This window comes from Chiloscyllium plagiosum, unplaced genomic scaffold, assembly GCF_037043375.1.
Source record: "Chiloscyllium plagiosum isolate Xiang-an unplaced genomic scaffold, Cpla_swu_hap1 HiC_scaffold_53X, whole genome shotgun sequence".
Classification (NCBI taxonomy): domain Eukaryota; kingdom Metazoa; phylum Chordata; class Chondrichthyes; order Orectolobiformes; family Hemiscylliidae; genus Chiloscyllium; species Chiloscyllium plagiosum.
The window spans coordinates 27,687,906-27,707,223 of record NW_028270191.1 but is presented as its reverse complement, the minus strand read 5'-3'; the positions used below and the strand labels follow the sequence as shown (position 1 = coordinate 27,707,223).

At 43.9% G+C, this 19,318-nt stretch overlaps 1 protein-coding gene across 1 annotated transcript; it reads left to right on the top strand.

Moving 5' to 3' along the window:
* Positions 1-10,861: 10,861 nt before the first annotated feature.
* Positions 10,862-18,979, top strand: LOC148134713 (uncharacterized). The gene is made up of 2 exons (XM_087985505.1): positions 10,862-11,489; positions 18,746-18,979. The coding sequence occupies exons 1-2, from the start codon at positions 10,862-10,864 to the stop codon at positions 18,976-18,978; spliced, it is 861 nt and encodes a 286-aa protein (XP_087841631.1). The 3' UTR covers position 18,979.
* Positions 18,980-19,318: the final 339 nt, after the last annotated feature.

Sequence of the window (19,318 nt, the reverse complement as noted above, 5' to 3'; positions counted from 1 at the left end):
GGCACTTGATTGATCACACCACACAATGACAACTTAATATTTTTCCACGTTCCACAATAGTTAGCAACGGGAGGTATGTTTCTATCTGTGCTTTGGGAGACGGCCCGTGAGCGGAGGGATGCAAATGTTTGACAACTTAAACCACGGTCAGAAACCAGACAAAGTCACCTACACCCCCCCACCCATGGGCGTGTGTGTGTGTGTGGATATGAGTGCGTGTGTTGGCATGTGTATGTATGTGTAAATATGTATATGTGTGTGTGTCTGTGAGTCTGTGTATTTGATTGTGTCCGCATGTGTGTTTTTGTGTGTGGGTGTTCATGTGAGTGGATGTGTGTGTGTGTTTCTGTCGGAGTCCCTGTATATTTCTGTGTGTGCCTATCTGTGTTTCCGTGTGTGTGTGTGTGTGAGAGAGAGCGTGTGCGTGAGGGTGTTTGGATGTGAATGCATGCGTTGGGGTGTGTTTGTGTGTGCATGTGTGTTCCTCTGACAGTATCTCTGTGTGTGTGTCTCTGAGAGTGTGAGTGTGTTTCTGTAGGAGTGTGTGTGTGTGTGTGTATGTTCCTGTGAAAGTATCTGCGTGTGTGTCTGTGTAAGTGTGATTGCGCCTGTCTGTGTTTCTGTAAGTGTGGGTTTCTGTGGCAGTATCTGTACGCGTGTCAGTGCCTGTATGTCTGTCACAGCATGTGTGTGTGTGTCTGACTGTGTCTGTTTTTGTGTGAATTTGGGCAATCTTTCAGGCCTATGAGGAAGGTAGATATCAGGAAAATTGATTTGCCAAATGATCATTTTACTCACAACGCGTTGTGGTTAAAATTAAACCAAAATCCATCATCAGCTATATTTCAACACCTTGGAGAAAACTCGAAGTTTCAAATTCAGTGGTCAGGCTGACTATGAATTCCTTCTTTCTACGTGAAACTGTTTGATTTCCCATTTGAGAAGCAATTATTAATATCAATAAATGATGATTAGTAGTAATGACTTTAAATTAGTATTAGTGTTAATAAATGAGTATGAGATTTGATTGTCGCTGATTATTAATTTTGATTAATAATGATTATCAAATTTGATTATTGGCAATTATTTAATCGATTATAAATGATTACCAGTTTGAGTAGCATGAATTATTGGACCCGATTTATTAGCAATTATTTAATCGACTATTGAGATTATCAGTTTTCATCTGTATGAGATATTAAAATAGACTATTGGCGATTATTTAATCTATTATTTTGCCTTTACCATAAGAATCGCTTTTTCTCTGTTTCCCTGCTGGTCCTGGTGTTAACTTAAAATCTGCCCCCCCCACTCAAGGGAGTTAGCGGACAGGGTACAGTTTGTGTAAATGGTCACCCATTTTCCTGTCTCTGACCCCCACCCACATCCTTTCCGTAAACTGCAGACTCGCACATACATGCACACATTCAGACTCACACACATTCAGTCACACATACATGCTAACACACACATTCCGTCTCACTCACAGTCATACACACATGCACACATTCATTCACATATGTGTTAACACGCATACGTTCATTCTCCATAACACAACCACATATGCATTCACTCACACGTTCACTCGTGCAAACACATTCATTCACACGCACTCACACTCACACATATATTTACTCATACGCCCTTGTACACATAAACATGCACATTCAGATGCACACACATAATAATTCAGTAACTCACACACACACATGTGCTGACATACACACATCAGTCTCAGACACTCACACACATATTCACTCACACACTAGTGCTAACGCACACTCATACACACCAATGCATGAACACATGCACACGCTTATTCATACACACAGACTCACTGGTGTACACATGTCCACACATGGACACATACTCATGTATACACACACTCACATTTATACTTTCTCTCATGCATACATTCTCTTTCACATACACACGCAGTATCACACGTGCACACAAACACACACTCTCTCTCTCACTCTCTCACACACACTCTCTCTCTGACACACACTATTTCTCTCTCTCACTTTCACACATACACACTCTCAGTTAAAAATCACACAACACCAGGTTATAGTCCAACAGATTTATTTGGAAGTGTTAGCTTTCGGAGCGCTGCCCCTTCATCAGGTGGTTCATCACTCTCTCTCACACACACCCTCTCACACACTCTCTGTCACACACACTGTCACCCACACACTCTCTCTCACACATATACACTCTCTCTGATGCACACACTCTCTCACACACATGCACACACTCTCTCTCTCACACACGCTCTCATGCACATACACTAACACACATTCTCTCTCACACATACACAGTGGCCCAGATACACGCATTCTCTCTCATACACACTCTCTCACACACACTCTTTCTCATGCACACACTCTCTCTCACACACACATTCTCTCATACACATACTCACACCCACACGCACTCTCTCTCACTCACACACACACTTTCTCTCTCTCACACACACACCCTTTCTCACACACACACACTCTCACTGACAGACACACACATTCTCTCACACACATACATAGTGGCCCACATACACGCATTCTCTCTCATACACACTCTCTCTCACACACACATACTCTCATACACATACTCACACCCACACGTACTCTCTCTCACTCACACACACCCTTTCACACACACACACACTCTCTCTCACACACTCACAATTACACACTCTCTCATCCACGCACTCTCTCTTTCACACACTCTCTCTCACACACACATTCTCATCCACATACACACTCTCTCTCATACACAAAAACACTCACTCACACACACATTCAGTCACACATACATGCTAACACACACATTCCGTCTCACTCACAGTCATACACACATATTCACTCACACACACTTGCACACTTGTGCACTTACATGCACACATTCATTTACATATGTGCTAACACGCATACGTTCATTCTCCATAACACAACCACATATGCAATCACTCATACGTTCACTCGTGCAAACACATTCATTCACACGTACTCACACTCACACATATATTTACTCATACGCCCGTGTACACATAAACATGCACATTCAGATACACACACATAATAATTCAGTAACTCACACACACACGTGTTGACATACACACATCAGTCTCAGACACTCACACACATATTCACTCACACACTAGTGCTAACGCACACTCATACACACCAATGCATGAACACATGCACACGCTTATTCATACACACAGATTCACTGATGTACACATGTCCACACATGGACATACTCATGTATACACACACTCACATTTATACTTTCTCTCATGCATACATTCTCTTTCACATACACACAGTATCACACACACACGCACACTTACACAAACACACACTCTCTCACAAACACACACTCTGTCTCTCACTCTCACACACACACACTCTCTCTCACACACACTATTTCTCTCTCTCACTTTCACACATACACACTCTCAGTTAAAAATCACACAACCACCAGGTTATAGTTCAACAGGTTTATTTGGAAGCCCTAGCTTTCGGAGCGCTGCCCCTTCATCAGGTGGTTCATCTCTCCCTCTCACACGCACACTCTCTCTCACAAACACTGTCACCCACACACTCTCTCTTACACACTCTCTCTCACACACACTGTCACCAACACCCTGTCACCCACACACTATCTCTCTCACACACACACTCTCTCTCACACACACTGTCACCCACACACTCTCTCTCACACATATACACTCTCTCTGATGCACATACTCTCTCACACACACGCACACTCTCTCACACACACACATGCTCTCATGCACATACACTGACACACACACATTCTCTCTCTCACACACAGAGTGACTCTCTCTCACACACACAGAGTGACCCATACACACTCATTCTCTCTCATACACACTCTCTCTCACATATACATACTCTCATACACTGACTCTCACTCACACACACTCTCTCCCACTCACACACACTCTCTCCCTCACACACACACTCTCTCTCACACACACACTCTCTCTCACACACACATTCTCTCTCCCTCACACACTCTCTCTCACACACACATTCTCTCTCCCTCACACACTCTCTCTCACACACTGTCTCACTCACACACACTCTCTCCCTCACACACACTCTCTCACACACACACTGTCTCACTCACACACATACTCTCGCCCTCACACACACACACTCTCACTCACACTCTCGCCCTCACACACACTCTCTCACACCCACACACACTCTCTCACACCCACACACTCTCATTCACACACACTATTTCACACACACACACTCACACCCCCACACACACTCTCTCTTTCACAAACACATTCTCATCCACATACACACTCTCTCTCATACACAAAAACACTCACTCTCTCTCTAACGCACACACACACTCTCTGTGTCACTCTCACACACACACTCTCTCACACATACACTCACACACTCTCTCACCCACACATACACTCACACTCTCTCTCTCACACACGCCCATATACACACACTCTCTCACCCACACACACTCTCACTCTGTCTGTCTCTCTCTCTCTCTCACACACACACACACACTCTTCTCTCTCATACACACTCTCTCTCACACACACACTCACATGCACACACACTCACTCTCTCTCACACACACACTCACATGCACACACACTCACTCTCTCTCACACACTCACTCTGTCTGTCTCTCTCTCTCACACACACTCTCACACACGCACACACACTCTCTCTCACACACACACACACACAAACACACATACAGACAGCATTCAAGGAAGTCTCAATATCTTTTGAAACTTCTCGGGGTAGTTTGATACCGTTTTAAAACAAATCTCGACTTTAGCTTTGGCGGGAGCGGGAACCAGAAATGTTTGAACTGATTGTAAATTCAGCAGCGTTTCAGGGGCTGGTGTGTGCGTGTGTTTAGCGGGTGAGCCTCAGGTTGGGGGTAACGATCCAAAACCGAAGGAGAATCAGATTTTAAAACCCCCGTCCATCAAGATGTCAACAGTCAGTTTCTGCTGAATCCCCGCCTTTTGATTTTCCGCCACACTCATCAGTCCCCTGTCCTCGGGTCGATTGTAAATGATGCGCATAATCGATGATCGATTAACTCTCTTATTTTTAAAACAAAAGTCTCTCTCTATCTTCGGATTCATAATGGAAATTTCCAGAAGGCTAGAGAGAGAGAGAGAGAGAGAGACAGAGTCAGAGAGATGCACAGCACGGAACGGAAACAGACCCTTCGGTCTAACTCGTCCGCACTCACACACGCATTTACACTCACACACGCACACTCATGCACACGCTAACATGCACACCCACATACAGACACTCTGATACACACTCACATACACACATGTTCACACAGACACACATTCAGACACTGATACACACTCACATACTAACACTCACATGCACACGCACACACACGCAGATACACACCCACATACACACTCGCATACACACACTCGCATACACACACGATCACACCCACCCACACCCACATACTAAAACTCACATACATTCACACACACACACATTCAACATGCACTCATTGATACACACCAATATACACACATTCCCCTACACACATTCACACGCACACACTCTGATGCACACCCACATACACATACTCATATATACACATTCACACGTACGCACTCACATACACACACTCTGATACACACCCAAATACATAAATTCACAAACACACATTCAACACACACTCTGATACACACCCGCTCACATGTACACATTCACATGCACACATCTACGTACACACATGCTCACACACTCTCATATACGCCCGTGGACACATAACACTGTCACACCCACATTCACATATACACATGCTCATACACACCCTCATGTGCATAAATCATACCTAAACCCGTGCACACACTAATCCACACACACACAAATGCATACACATGTTCTCTCACACACATATTCATATATACACACAGAGATTTACAACATATACACTTATGCAGATAATCACACTCATCTATGCAAGCACTCATACATGCACACTTACGTAAACACACAAACAAACATATAAATACACATAGGCACACGCTAACATGCAAACGCACATACACACTCACAAATAGACAAGACATATACTCATAAACATGCACACATTCTGATATGCGCTCACATATACACACTTATGTGTACACATTCACACACTCACACATACTCATATGATCACACACTCATATATCCACATGGACACACACATTCAAATGTACATATGCTCACACACACTCATCTACACACAATCAGGCATACACTCATGTGCACTCTAACATGCACACACACACACGTTCCTGTGCACCCATTCACACATATACACAAATAGATGCAAAATGTGATGGCGCAGGTTTGGAGGGGAGAAGGGCCTCTTCTTGGGCTGTATTGTTTTTTGATCTTTGTTTATCTCGACATGCTCACCTTCTCTCTCACTCACATACACATGCACACACGCATGCACATACATGCATACACACTCACACATACTCATATGATCACACACTCACACACACACACACACATATAATCTCTTTCTCACATGCGCACACGGTCATACAAATCAACTTTTCGCCCATGTGGTCATTCTGTATACAAACAGACAATACCTACAATCACACACGTATTCACAAAGGCATATTCACACGCTGCATCTCCAAGTCCCGTCCCCCCCGCCTTTCTCTCACTCACACAGACGCACACACAATACTTACACTCATACATATGCACACAAAACTGTTCGCTCACTCACTCCCTCTCTCTCACTTACACACACTGAGACGCAGAAAAGGGGAGTCAAAAGATATTTTTACTTAAATTTTAAAAAAAGCATTCAATGAACCGCATCAACGCAGATGACAATTACAAGCCAAATTGCTGGTCCATTATTGAAAAGAAATTGAGCTGGATGTGTTATACAGCGATTTGTCAAACATTATCCCCATAATGGCACATCCAGTGCATTTACAGTTTCAATACAGCTGCCCATACAATAAATATTTAACAAGCTTTTGAGTAAGTTTATGAATATGTATTGACTGAAGCGGACCATTTTGGTTCTGCCCGTGAATTTAAACATTCAATGATACAAATCAAAACATGGGGAGGAGGGGTGAGGGGGTCAAAATCATAAACACCGAATCGTGTGTGTGTGAGGGAGAGAGTGTGAGTGAGAGAGAGCGTGTGTGAGGGAGAGTGTGTGTGTGTGAGTGAGACAGTGTGTGTGTGTGTGTGAGAATGTGTGTGTGTGTGAGAGGGAGAGAGTGTGTGTGTGTGTGAGAATGTGTGTGTGTGAGAGGGAGAGAGTGTGAGTGAGAGAGAGCACGTGTGAGGGAGAGAGAGTGTGAGTGTGAGTGAGACAGTGTGTGTGTGAGAGAGTGTGTGTGTGTGAGAGTGTGTGTGTGTGTGAGTGTGTGTGTGAGGGAGAGAGTGTGTGAGAGAGAGTGTGTGCGTGTGAGAATGTGTGTGTGTGTAAGAGGGAGAGAGTGTGAGTGAGAGAGAGCGTGTGTGAGGGAGAGAGAGTGTGAGTGTGAGTGAGACAGTGTGTGTGTGAGAGAGTGTGTGTGTGTGAGAGGGAGAGAGTGTGAGTGAGAGAGAGCGCGTGTGAGGGAGAGAGAGTGTGAGTGTGAGTGAGACAGTGTGTGTGAGAGAGAGTGTGTGTGTGAGAGTGTGTGTGTGAGAGAGTGTGTGTGTGTGAGGGAGAGAGTGTGTGAGAGAGAGAGTGTGTGTGTGAGAATGTGTGTGTGTGAGAGAGGGAGAGAGTGTGAGTGAGAGAGAGAGCGTGTGTGAGGGAGAGAGAGTGTGAGTGTGAGTGAGACAGTGTGTGTGTGAGAGAGTGTGTGTGTGTGAGAGTGTGTGTGTGTGAGGGAGAGAGTGTGAGTGTGAAAGAGTGTGTGAGAGGGAGAGAGTGTGAGTGAGAGAGAGCGCGTGTGAGGGAGAGAGAGTGTGAGTGTGAGTGAGACAGTGTGTGTGTGAGAGAGTGTGTGTGTGTGAGAGTGTGTGTGTGTGAGAGAGAGTGTGTGTGTGAGGGAGAGAGTGTGTGAGAGAGTGTGTGTGTGTGTGAGAATGTGTGTGTGTGAGAGAGGGAGAGAGTGTGAGTGAGAGAGAGTGTGTGTGAGGGAGAGAGAGTGTGAGTGAGACAGTGTGTGTGTGAGAGAGTGTGTGTGTGTGAGAGTGTGTGTGTGAGGGAGAGAGTTTGAGTGTGAAAGAGTGTGTGAGAGGGAGAGAGTGTGAGTGAGAGAGAGCGCGTGTGAGGGAGTGAGAGTGTGAGTGTGAGTGAGACAGTGTGTGTGTGAGAGAGTGTGTGCGTGTGAGAGTGTGTGTGTGAGGGAAAGAGTGTGAGTGAGAGAGTGTGTGAGGGAGACAGTGTGTGTGTGAGAGAAAGAGTGTGTGAATGAGCGAGAGAGAGTGAGAGTGTGTGTGCATGTGAGGGAATGAGTATGTGTGAGAGTGTGTGTGTGACAGAGAGAGCGTGTGTGGTGAGAGAGAGAGTGAAAGAGAATGAGAGTGTGCATGTGTGTGTATGTGAGAGTGTGTGTTTGTGTGAGAGAGACCGACAATGAATGCGTGTGTGTGAGTTAGAGTAAGTAATGGTGTGTGAGAGAGAGAGTGCGTGTGAAAGAGAGAGAGTGTGAGTGAGAGAGAGAATGAAAGAGAGAGAGTATGTGTGTGAGAGAGAGAGACGGACAGACAGAGAGACATGAAGGGACAGATAGATACACATACACACGCATCTCCACACACAGAGGGGTAGATAGAGAAAGAGAGAGAGGGAGACAGGAAGAGACAAAGAGAGAGATAGAGAGAAAGGCAGAGACAGAGAGACAGAGACAGGCGAAAGGCAAACAGACATATAGAAACAGAGGGAGGGGGAGGGAAGAGAGAGACAGAGATAGAAATTGAGAGGGGGAGTGAAAGACAGAGACAGAGACAGAGGGAGGGAGTCAGAGAGTGAGACTGAAACATAAGAGGCAGCAGAAAGAGAGAAAGAGGCAGAGAGAGATAAAGAGCAATAAAGATAGAGAGAAATAAGAAAGAGAGACAGACAGGCAGAAAGAGGAAGACACAGAGAGAGGGATGAAGAGACAGAGTGATAGACAGAGAAAGATAAAGAGAGAGAGATAAAGACAGAGATGAGAGGGATTGAGAAAGAGAGACAGAAAGAAAGAGAGAAAGAAACAGAGATAAAATCAGACAGAGATGCAGAGATTAATTTGTGTGTGTGAGAGAGAATAGAAAGAGATAGAGTGAGAGAGACAGGGAAATAGAAAGTGAGAGAGAGAGACACACACACACAGACAGACAGAAAGAGGAAGACAGAGAGACAGACAGACAGAGATAAATAGAGAGAGAGAGACAGGGAGATAGAGAGTGAGAGAGAAAGCAAGACATGCACACAGACAGAAAGAGGGAGACAGAGAGAGAGAAACAGAGTAGAAGAGACAGGGAGATAGTGAAAGAGACAGATGGAAAGAATGATTAAGGCAGAGAGAAAGAAAGATAAAGAGAGATAGAGAGACACGCACAGATATAAAGTGACAGAGACAAAGAGGTAAAGAGACAGAGGTCAGACAGAGAGAAACACAGAGAGAGAGAGGCAGAGTGAGAGAGAAAAGGATTAAGAGACAGAGAGAGGTAAAGAGACAGAGAGATAGAGATAGAGAGACAGAGAGAGGGAGTGAGGCAGAGAGAGAGAGAGAGAAAGATAAAGAGACATAGAGAGAGAGATACAGAGAGAGAGACACACAGAGATAAAGTGACAGACAGAGAAAGAGATAAAGAGACAGAGAGATAGAGAGAGAGACACACACAGAGGTAAAGTGACAGACAGAGAAAGAGATAAAGAGACAGAGAGAGATAGAGAGACACATAGAGAGATAAAGTGACAGAGACAGAGAAAGAGATAAAGAGACAGCGAGAGATAGACACACACACACACAGATAAAGTGACAGAGAAAGAGATAAAGAGACAGCGAGAGATAGAGAGAGACACACACACAGATAAAGCGACAGAGACAGAGAAAGAGATAAAGAGACAGAGAGATAGAGAGACACACAGAGATAAAGTGACAGAGACAGAGAAAGAGATAAAGAGACAGAGAGAGATAGAGAGACACACACACAGAGATAAAGTGACAGAGACAGAGAAAGAGATAAAGAGACAGAGAGACACACACAGACAGAGAGAGAGAGAGAGAGATAAAAAGATAGAGAGACATAGAGAGAAATAAAGGGACATTTGATAACATTTTCTCTTTGGTGTGCGCTTTCTCTCCATCACCAAACCCTGATTCCCCCACCCACCCCAGCTCCCGACCCTGGAGGAGAATCTTGCAAGCCCAGCAGGGTTGCTGGGTTGTTTTCCCAACAAACAAAAATCTATCTCAACTTTGATGTGTTTGCAATATCTGCCTTACATCACGTGTGCGGGCACAGTAATTGCTGGCTTTGTGCGTCACACACATATATATATATATATATTTTCTCGAGTGTGTGTGTTTATCTCTGTGTCTGTGTGGGGGTGTGTGTGTGTGTGTGCCTCTCACTCTCGCCCAAGGTGTGCACACCCCAGACCCCTTTCCCCTCCCACCCCCACCAACACACACTCACACTCACAAACACACACACACACACATACAGACAGACAGACAGACAGACAGGGAGAGACGGGAAAAGGGGGCTGTGCTAGGCAGGGTATGCACCACAATCTCAGCCTGGGGAAATTTTCCTGGCCGTTTCAGGAGTAGGGTCTGGGGTTGGTGGTGGGGGGTGGGGGTGGGGGGGTGCGGAGAGGCGGGGGAGGAGGCAGAGGCACCCCGAGGATGTACCTCTCCAACTGCGCCGCCTACTACTTACCGGAATTCCCACCGTTCCTGCCGCCCGCCCAGAGCCCCGCGCACCGTCGGCTGTCTCACCCGTTAGCCCCGGGAGCGGGGCCCAGGGACCCCGCCCCGTTCACCTACTCCTACCCGGCGGCGGAACCGGCCGAGAGTGAGCTCCCCCCCCTCCCTCCTCCTCCTCCGCCGCCGCCCGTCCCCATCGCCGACTTGCTGCTGGCGGACGGCGCGGGTTACAGTCAGCGGCGCCACCTACTACAACAACAACCACAGCAGCAGCCGCCCCGGTGCAGCCCCGAGCGGGCCGCCCGTGATTTCTACCCGGCGCCAAGCCGACCGTCAGAGGGCTTCTTGGACGCGGCTTACGGCGTCAGAGGAGGAGGAGGAGGGAGAGGCGGAAATTTCCGCGGTCGGCCACTACAACAACAACTGCTCCTGCACCAGGCGGCGGCGGGAGAGCCCGGACCAGTCCCGGGAGGGAAAGCACGGCCGGAGGAAGAGCCGAGGCAGGCGGTCGGAGCCGACCCCCCGTCCGGACACGCGGGCGATCAGCCGGGAACAGCAGCGGCCGATCCTCAGGGTCTCACAGCAGGGAAAACCCTCAATAATTCCAGTAGGTGGACTATTTTATGTGTGTGTCTGTGTGTGTGTGTCTGTGTGTGTGTGTCTGTGTGTGTGAGAGAGAGGGAGCGAGAGAATTAGTGTGTATCTGTGTGACAATTTGTGTGTCTGTGTGTGTGTGTCTGTGTGTGTGAGAGGGAGAGAGGGAGAGAGAGAATTAGTGTGTATCTGTGTGACAATTTGTGTGTCTGTGTGTGTGTGTGAGAGAGAGAGGGAGAGAGAGAGAGAGAGAATTAATGTGTGTATCTGTGTGACAATTTGTGTGAGAGAGAGAGAATTAGTGTGTGTATCTGTGTGACAATTTGTGTGTGTGAGAGAGAGAGAATTAGTGTGTGTATCTGTGTGACAATTTGTGTGTCTCTGTGTGTGAGAGAGAATTAATGTGTGTGTCTGTGTGTGACAATTTGTGTGTGAGAGAGAGAGAATTAGTGTGTGTATCTGTGTGACAATTTGTGTGTGAGAGAGAGAGAGAATTAGTGTGTGTATCTGTGTGACAATTTGTGTGTGAGAGAGAGAGAGAATTAGTGTGTGTATCTGTGTGACAATTTGTGTGTCTCTGTGTGTGTGAGAGAGAATTAATGTGTGTGTCTGTGTGTGGCAATTTGTGTGTGTGTGAGAGAGAGAATTAGTGTGTGTATCTGTGTGACAATTTGTGTGTGTGTGTGTGAGAGAGAATTAGTGTGTGTATCTGTGTGACAATTTGTGTGTCTCTGTGTGTGTGTGAGAGAATTATTGTGTGTGTCTGTGTGTGAGAATTTGTGTGTGAGAGAGAGTGAGCGAGAGAATTAGTGTGTGCATCTGTGTGACAATTTGTGAGTGTGTGAGAGAGATAATTGCTGTGTGCGTCTGTGTGAGAATTTGTGTGTGTGCGAGAGAGAGGGAGGGAGTGACAGAAATTATGTGTGAGAGCAAATTTGTCTGTGCGAGGGAGAGATATAAATTGTGCGTGAGAGAGAATTTGTGTGCGTGACAGAGTCAGAATTTGTGTGGGAGAGAGTTTGTGTGCTTGTGAGAGAAAGACAGAATTTGTGAGACAGACAGAATTTGTGTATGAGAGAGTTTGTGTGTGAGAGAGAGACAGAAATTGTGAGAATGTGTTGAGAGAGAATTTGTGTGTGAGAGAATTTCTGTGTGAGAGACAGAAATTTTGTGTGAGAGAGAATTTGTCTGTGGAACAGAGACAGAATTTGTGTGTGAGAAATTTTGTGTGTGTGAGAGGGAGAACTTGTGTGAGAGAATTTGAGTGTGTGTGTGAGAGAGAGAGAATTCGGGTGTGAGAGAGAATTTGTGTGTTTGTGGGAGAGAGACAGAATTTTTGTCCGAGAAGTTTTGTGTGTGTGTGAGAGAGAATTTGAGTGCGTGAGAGAGAAAGAAGTTGGGTGTGAGAGAATTTGTGTGTGAGAGAGAGTGAGACCGAATTCGTGTGTGAGGGATAATTTGAGTGTAGTGAGAGAGAGAGACAGAAACTGTTTGAGAGAGAATCTGTAATTGTCGGAGAGAGACAGAACTTGTGTGTGAGAAATTTTGTGTGATTGAGAGAGACAAAATTTTTGTGAGAGAGAATGTGTGTGTGTGTGTGAGAGAGAGAGAGAGAGATAGAATTCGAGTGTGCGAGAGAGAAAGAATTGGTGTGTGTGCGAGAGCCGCAGAAATTGAATGAGGGAGTGATAGAATTCGTGTATGACGGAGAACTGGAGTGTAGTGTGAGAGAGAAAGACGGAATTTGTATGAGGGAGAATTTGAGGGTAGTGTGTGTGTGAGAGAGATAGAGAGAGACAGAAACTGAGAGGGAATTTGTGTTTGTGGGAGAGGGACAGAATTTGTGTGTGAGAAATTGAGTGTGTGTGAGAGAGATAGAGAGGAAGAGAGACAAAAGTCGTGTGTGTGAGAGAATTTGTGTGTTTGTGGGAGAGAGACAGAATTTTTGTATGAGAAATTTTGTGTGTGAGAGAGAGAATTTGAGTGCGTGTATGAGAATGTGAGAGAGAATTTGTGTTTTTGAGAAAGAGAATTTGTGTGAGGAAATGTGTGTGTGTGTGAGAGAGAGACAGATAGACATTGTACGTGAGAGAATTTGTGTGAGAGAGAGAGACAGGACTTGAGCGGAAGAGAAAATCTGAGTGTGTCTACGAGTGATTGAACTTGTATAAGTGTGACAGAAATAATTTGAGTGTGTGTGAGAGAATTTGTGTGGGAGTGATTGAACTTGTATAAGTGTGACAGAAATTATTTGGGTGTGTGAGAGAGAAAGTGTGTGAGGGAACCTATATGTAAGAGAGAATTCGCGAGTGTGAGACAGAGAATTCGTGTGTTTCAGAGAACTAGTGAGTGTGAGGAAGAGATTATTGTGTGTGTGTGTGTGTGTGTGCGAGGGAGAGAGCGATTCTGTAAGTGCGTGTGTCTGTCTGGCTGTTTTAACAACGAATAGAAACCTCTCTCTGTGTGCGTTTTTTCCCAGGGAAGTTTTATTTGAGGTTTTATAAGCGCCGGATATGTATTTATTGAAGTCGAAAAGTGCAGCTTTGTTATCTCAACTATTTTTATGATGGGATCCAGCCTTTGAGTGAGAGGATGTTATAGCAACAACATCCGACCCAACTCTCGGCATCGGAGAGTCTGTGAAAATTTTAAAGACTATGAAAACCACATTCGCCTTCAATCAGAATGGCTTGTTAAACTGAAAACCTTTTCCCCCTCCCTCCCCCACCCTCCCTCTCTCTCAGCTAAGTTTAATTGAGCATAATATTACATCGGGTTTTCACAGAATCCCTCACTGGACCGTTTCCCCACTGAAAGTGGTTTATACTGTGGAAGAGATTCTGAACACACACACACATACACACACACATGCACACTCACTCTCTCTCTCTCTCTCTCTCTTCGCTCACACAAACCTCTGTTTAAACAAAACCCGACAGACCGCAGAGCAATTACTTTGAAATATTTGCCCGTTAAAATATTGACAAGACCCAAACGGAGTTGTGTGTTTTTGTTTTAAAAAAAAACCCGGGCGATGTCCACAATATTGAGATATATTTACAAGTCTAAATAATCACATTGTCACAAATCTCTGCTGAAAAATACCGGGGCACGCGTGGGGGGCGGTCTGCAACAGTGATTACTTTGAAATATTTAAAAGTTAAAATAATCTCTCAAACCAAGTCTGAGTTTTAAAAATTTAGGAGCGATAGAGCAATAACTTTGAAATGTTTACAGATTCAAAATTCATAGGCACACACAGACAGACACACAGACACAGACACACACATACACACACAGACAGACACACAGACACAGACACAGACACACACAGACACACACACACACACACATACACACACAGACACACACAGACACACACACACAGAGACACACACACACACACACACATACACACACAGACACACACACAGACACACACACACACACAGACACAGACACACACACAGACACAGACACAGACACAGACACACACACATACACACACAGACACAGACACAGTCACACACACACATACACACACAGACACACACACATACACACACACAGACACAGTCACACACATACACACACACACACAGACACAGTCACACACACACACACACACAGACACAGACACACACAAACGAATTTTTAAAACTTGAAGATCCATTCAACGATTATTTGAGGTACTTATAAATTAATCACAAAATATACATGCAATCTGTGATTCATATGGTGGTCACTCTGAAACATTTATCTATTAAAATGATCATTATGGACACAGATCTGTGCTTCATAAATCTGGACTATTTATGCAGAGGTTACTTTGAGATATGTACATGTTAAAATAAGCCACACGACACAGATCTGGGTGGATCTGCAGAGCTGTGGAACACGCTGTGTTGAAATGACTACAGCAGAACAGACTCACAATTCGCTGCTTTAAAAAATACTGGGGCGTGGGGAATCTGTGCAACGTGATGTTTGCATGTTAAAACTATCGCCACAGGCAGAAATACACAGACACAAATTTGAGTTTTAAAAATACGGGATCTATGCCGTGATTACTTTGAAATGTTTTGCATGGTTAAATTGAACACAAGTCTGTGTTTAGGACTGGTGTGACTTCAGAGAGCTTTGGAAACAGCTACAAAGAGGCAAACGCACGACCTTATTCCTCAAAGTGTCTGATTTAAAATGTTTCCCTTAAAATAATCGAGGCGGACACAAATCTGTTAAAAAAAAGAGACAAGAAGGAAGATCCATACAGAGATTACGGTCAGATGTGCACATATTAAAATAATTACCCCGTACGGAAAGACATAATTTTAAATACCTGGGGACCTATATAGTGATTACTTTGAGATATTTTCATACTATAATAATCACTAGTAAATCAGTATTTTTGAAACCTGTGGGGGATTTACACACTCATTATTTGGAAACGTTTGCATCTTGACTCAAAACTGCGTTTGAAAAAAAAACCGGGGATCTATACGAGAGTATATTTTGAAATATTTAAATGTTAAAAAAATCACACAGACACGCACAAACCTGTGTTTTAAAAACCTCGCGAGAATGTGTACAGCGGCCACTTTAAAATGTACGGAGATGTACAGCAGGGAAACAGACCCTTCGGTCCAACTCGTCCATGCCGACCCAGATATCCTAAATTAATCTAGATTTGTAGAGGCCGGTGTTGGACCTGGGGTGTACAAAGTTAAACATCACACAACACCAGGTTATAGTCCAACAGGTTTAATTGGAAGCCTGTTAATTAAACCTGTTGGACTATAACCTGGTGTTGTGTGATTTTTAAATTAATCTAGTCCCATTTGCCAGCACTTGGCCCATATCCCTCTAAACCCTTCCTATTCATGTGCCCATCCAGATGCCTTTTAATTGTACCAGCCTCCGCCACTTCCTCTGGCAGCTCAGTCCGTACATGTACCACACTCTGCGTGAAAAAGTTGCCCCTTAGGTCCCTTTTAAATCTTTCCCCTCTCACCCTAAACCTACGCCCCTCTAGTTTTGGACTCCCCCACTCCAGGAGGGAAAGACCTTGTCTATTTACCCTATCCACGCCCCTTATGATTTTATAAACCTCTATAAGATCCACCACTCAGCCCCCAACGCTCCAGGGATAACAGCCCCAGCCTGTTCAGGCTCTGCCTATAGCTCAACTCGGTAACATCCTTGTAAATATTTTTTGAATCCTTTCTTGTTTCACAACATCTTTCCTATAACAGAGAGACCAGACATGAGCACAGTATTCCACATGGACATAGACCCCCACGCAGACTTGTGATTTAAATGTTTTGGGGGAGAAGGGATTTGTGCAAAAATTACTTTGAAATATTTCCAAGTTAACATAATCTCCATGGACAAAAGTCTACGTTTAAAAATCTGGAAAATCTGTACCGATATTACTTTGAGATGTTTAAATGCCAAAATAATCACACACACATACCCTCCACACACACACACACAACGTCCACACACACACTCACACACACACAATTACACAAACCTGTATTTTATAAAGTTGGGCAGCTTCTACAGAGATCACTTTGAGACATTTACATGATAAAAATTATCACACACATACACATACACACACCCTCCACACACACACGCCCTCCATACACACACACACACACAATTACACAAACCTGTATTTTATAAACACGGGCAGTTTCTACAGCGATCACTTTGAGACATTTACATGATAAAAATGATCACACACACACTCACATGCACAAACCTGTATTTTATAAACATGGGGAATTCCTACAGAGATTACTTTGAGATTTTCCATGTTAAAATTATCACATACACACGCACACACACAAACCTATATTTTATAACCCTGAAGAATTTCTAGAGACTACTTTGATATATTTTCATGCCAAAATAATCACACACACACACACAAACCTGTATTTTATAAACATTGGGGAATTTCTACAGAAGTAACTTTGATTTATTTACATGTTAAAATTATCACACACACACAAACCTGTATTTTATAAACATGGGGAATTTCTACAGAGGTAACTTTGGGATATTTACATGTTAAAATTATCACACACACATGCACACACAAACCTGCATTTTATAAACATTGGGGAATTTCTACAGAAGTAACTTTGATTCATTACATGTTAAAATGATCGCACACACACAAACCTATATTTTATAAACATTGGGAAATTTCTACAGAGGTAACTTTGGGATATTTACATGTTAAAATTATCACACACACACAAACCTGTATTTTATAAACATGGGGAATTTCTACAGAGGTAACTTTGGGATATTTACATGTTAAAATTATCACACACACACAAACCTGTATTTTATAAACATGGGGAATTTCTACAGAGGTAACTTTGGGATATTTACATGTTAAAATGATCACACACACATGCACACACAAACCTGTATTTTATAAACATTGGGGAATTTCTACAGAGGTAACTTTGATTCATTACATGTTAAAATTATCACACACACACACACAAACCTCTATTTTATAAGCATGGGGAATTTCTACAGAGGTAACTTTGGGATATTCACATGTTAAAATTATCACACACACACACACAAACCTGTATTTTATAGACATGGGGAATTTCTACAGAGGTAACTTTGATTCATTTACATGTTAAAATTATCACACACACACAAACCTGTATTTTATAGACATGGGGAATTTCTACAGAGGTAACTTTGGGATATTTACATGTTAAAATTATCACACACACACAAACCTGTATTTTATAGACATGGGGAATTTCTACAGAGGTAACTTTGGGATATTTACATGTTAAAATTATCACACACACACAAACCTGTATTTTATAAACATGGGGAATTTCTACAGAGGTAACTTTGATTCATTTACACGTTAAAATTATCACACACACACAAACCTGTACTTTATAAGCATGGGGAATGTCTACAGAGGTAATTTTGGGATATTCAACATGTTAAAATTATCACACAAATCCGTGTTTTTTCAAAAAAAAAAGGACTGGAAAATTAATACTTTGGGAATATTTACACGATAAAATAGTCTTGCAGGCGAATGGTTTTTTCCGTTGTCAAAATGGTTAGCACATCCAAACCATCGGTTCTAATGTTAACCAGCGGAACCGACTGGGGGCCCTTTGGTTTTTATTGTACGGTTTTATTTTTGTGTGTGGTTGTTGATGTGTCATAATCCCCATCCCCTTTTTTCCTGTCAAAAAAAAAACCCCACAGGCGGATCTCGGTCCAGGAAGAAAAGATGTCCCTACAGCAAGTTTCAAATCCGTGAGCTGGAGAGAGAGTTTTTTTTCAATGTTTACATCAACAGAGAGAAGAGGGTGCAGCTCTCCCGGATGCTGAACCTCAGCGACCGCCAAGTTAAAATCTGGTTTCAGAACCGGCGGATGAAGGAAAAGAAACTGCACAGGGACCGGTTGCAGTATTTCTCCGGAAACCCGCTCCTGTGAAATTTACTACGAGCAAGACGTACATGGACATAGGCGTGCGTGCGTGTGTAAACACAGGGAGGGGGAGAGACGAAATATTGGCTCCATTTGCAAACAAATGCAACTGAGAGAGAAAGAGAGAGAGAGAGAGAGAGGGAGGGAGAAAGTGAAAATGGATTCCTATTCTAAATCGCCAACCAACCGATCACATAACACCCGCGCACAGAAAATAAACCAGGTCAGGCGGGGTTGGGGAAAGGGGGCGTAGGTATTTGACTGGGCTGTTCACCCACACACGCCCTCTTGCAGACGCTTACACACACACACACACACACTTAAACACACACATACAGACACAGAC

Coding starts and splice junctions, on each gene's coding strand:
- LOC148134713 (XM_087985505.1), top strand. CDS start 10,862: ATGTACCTCTCCAACTGCGCCGCCTACTACTTACCGGAATTCCCACCG. Junction 11,490..18,745: donor GAAAACCCTCAATAATTCCA/GTAGGTGGACTA, acceptor AAAACCCCACAG/GCGGATCTCGGTCCAGGAAG.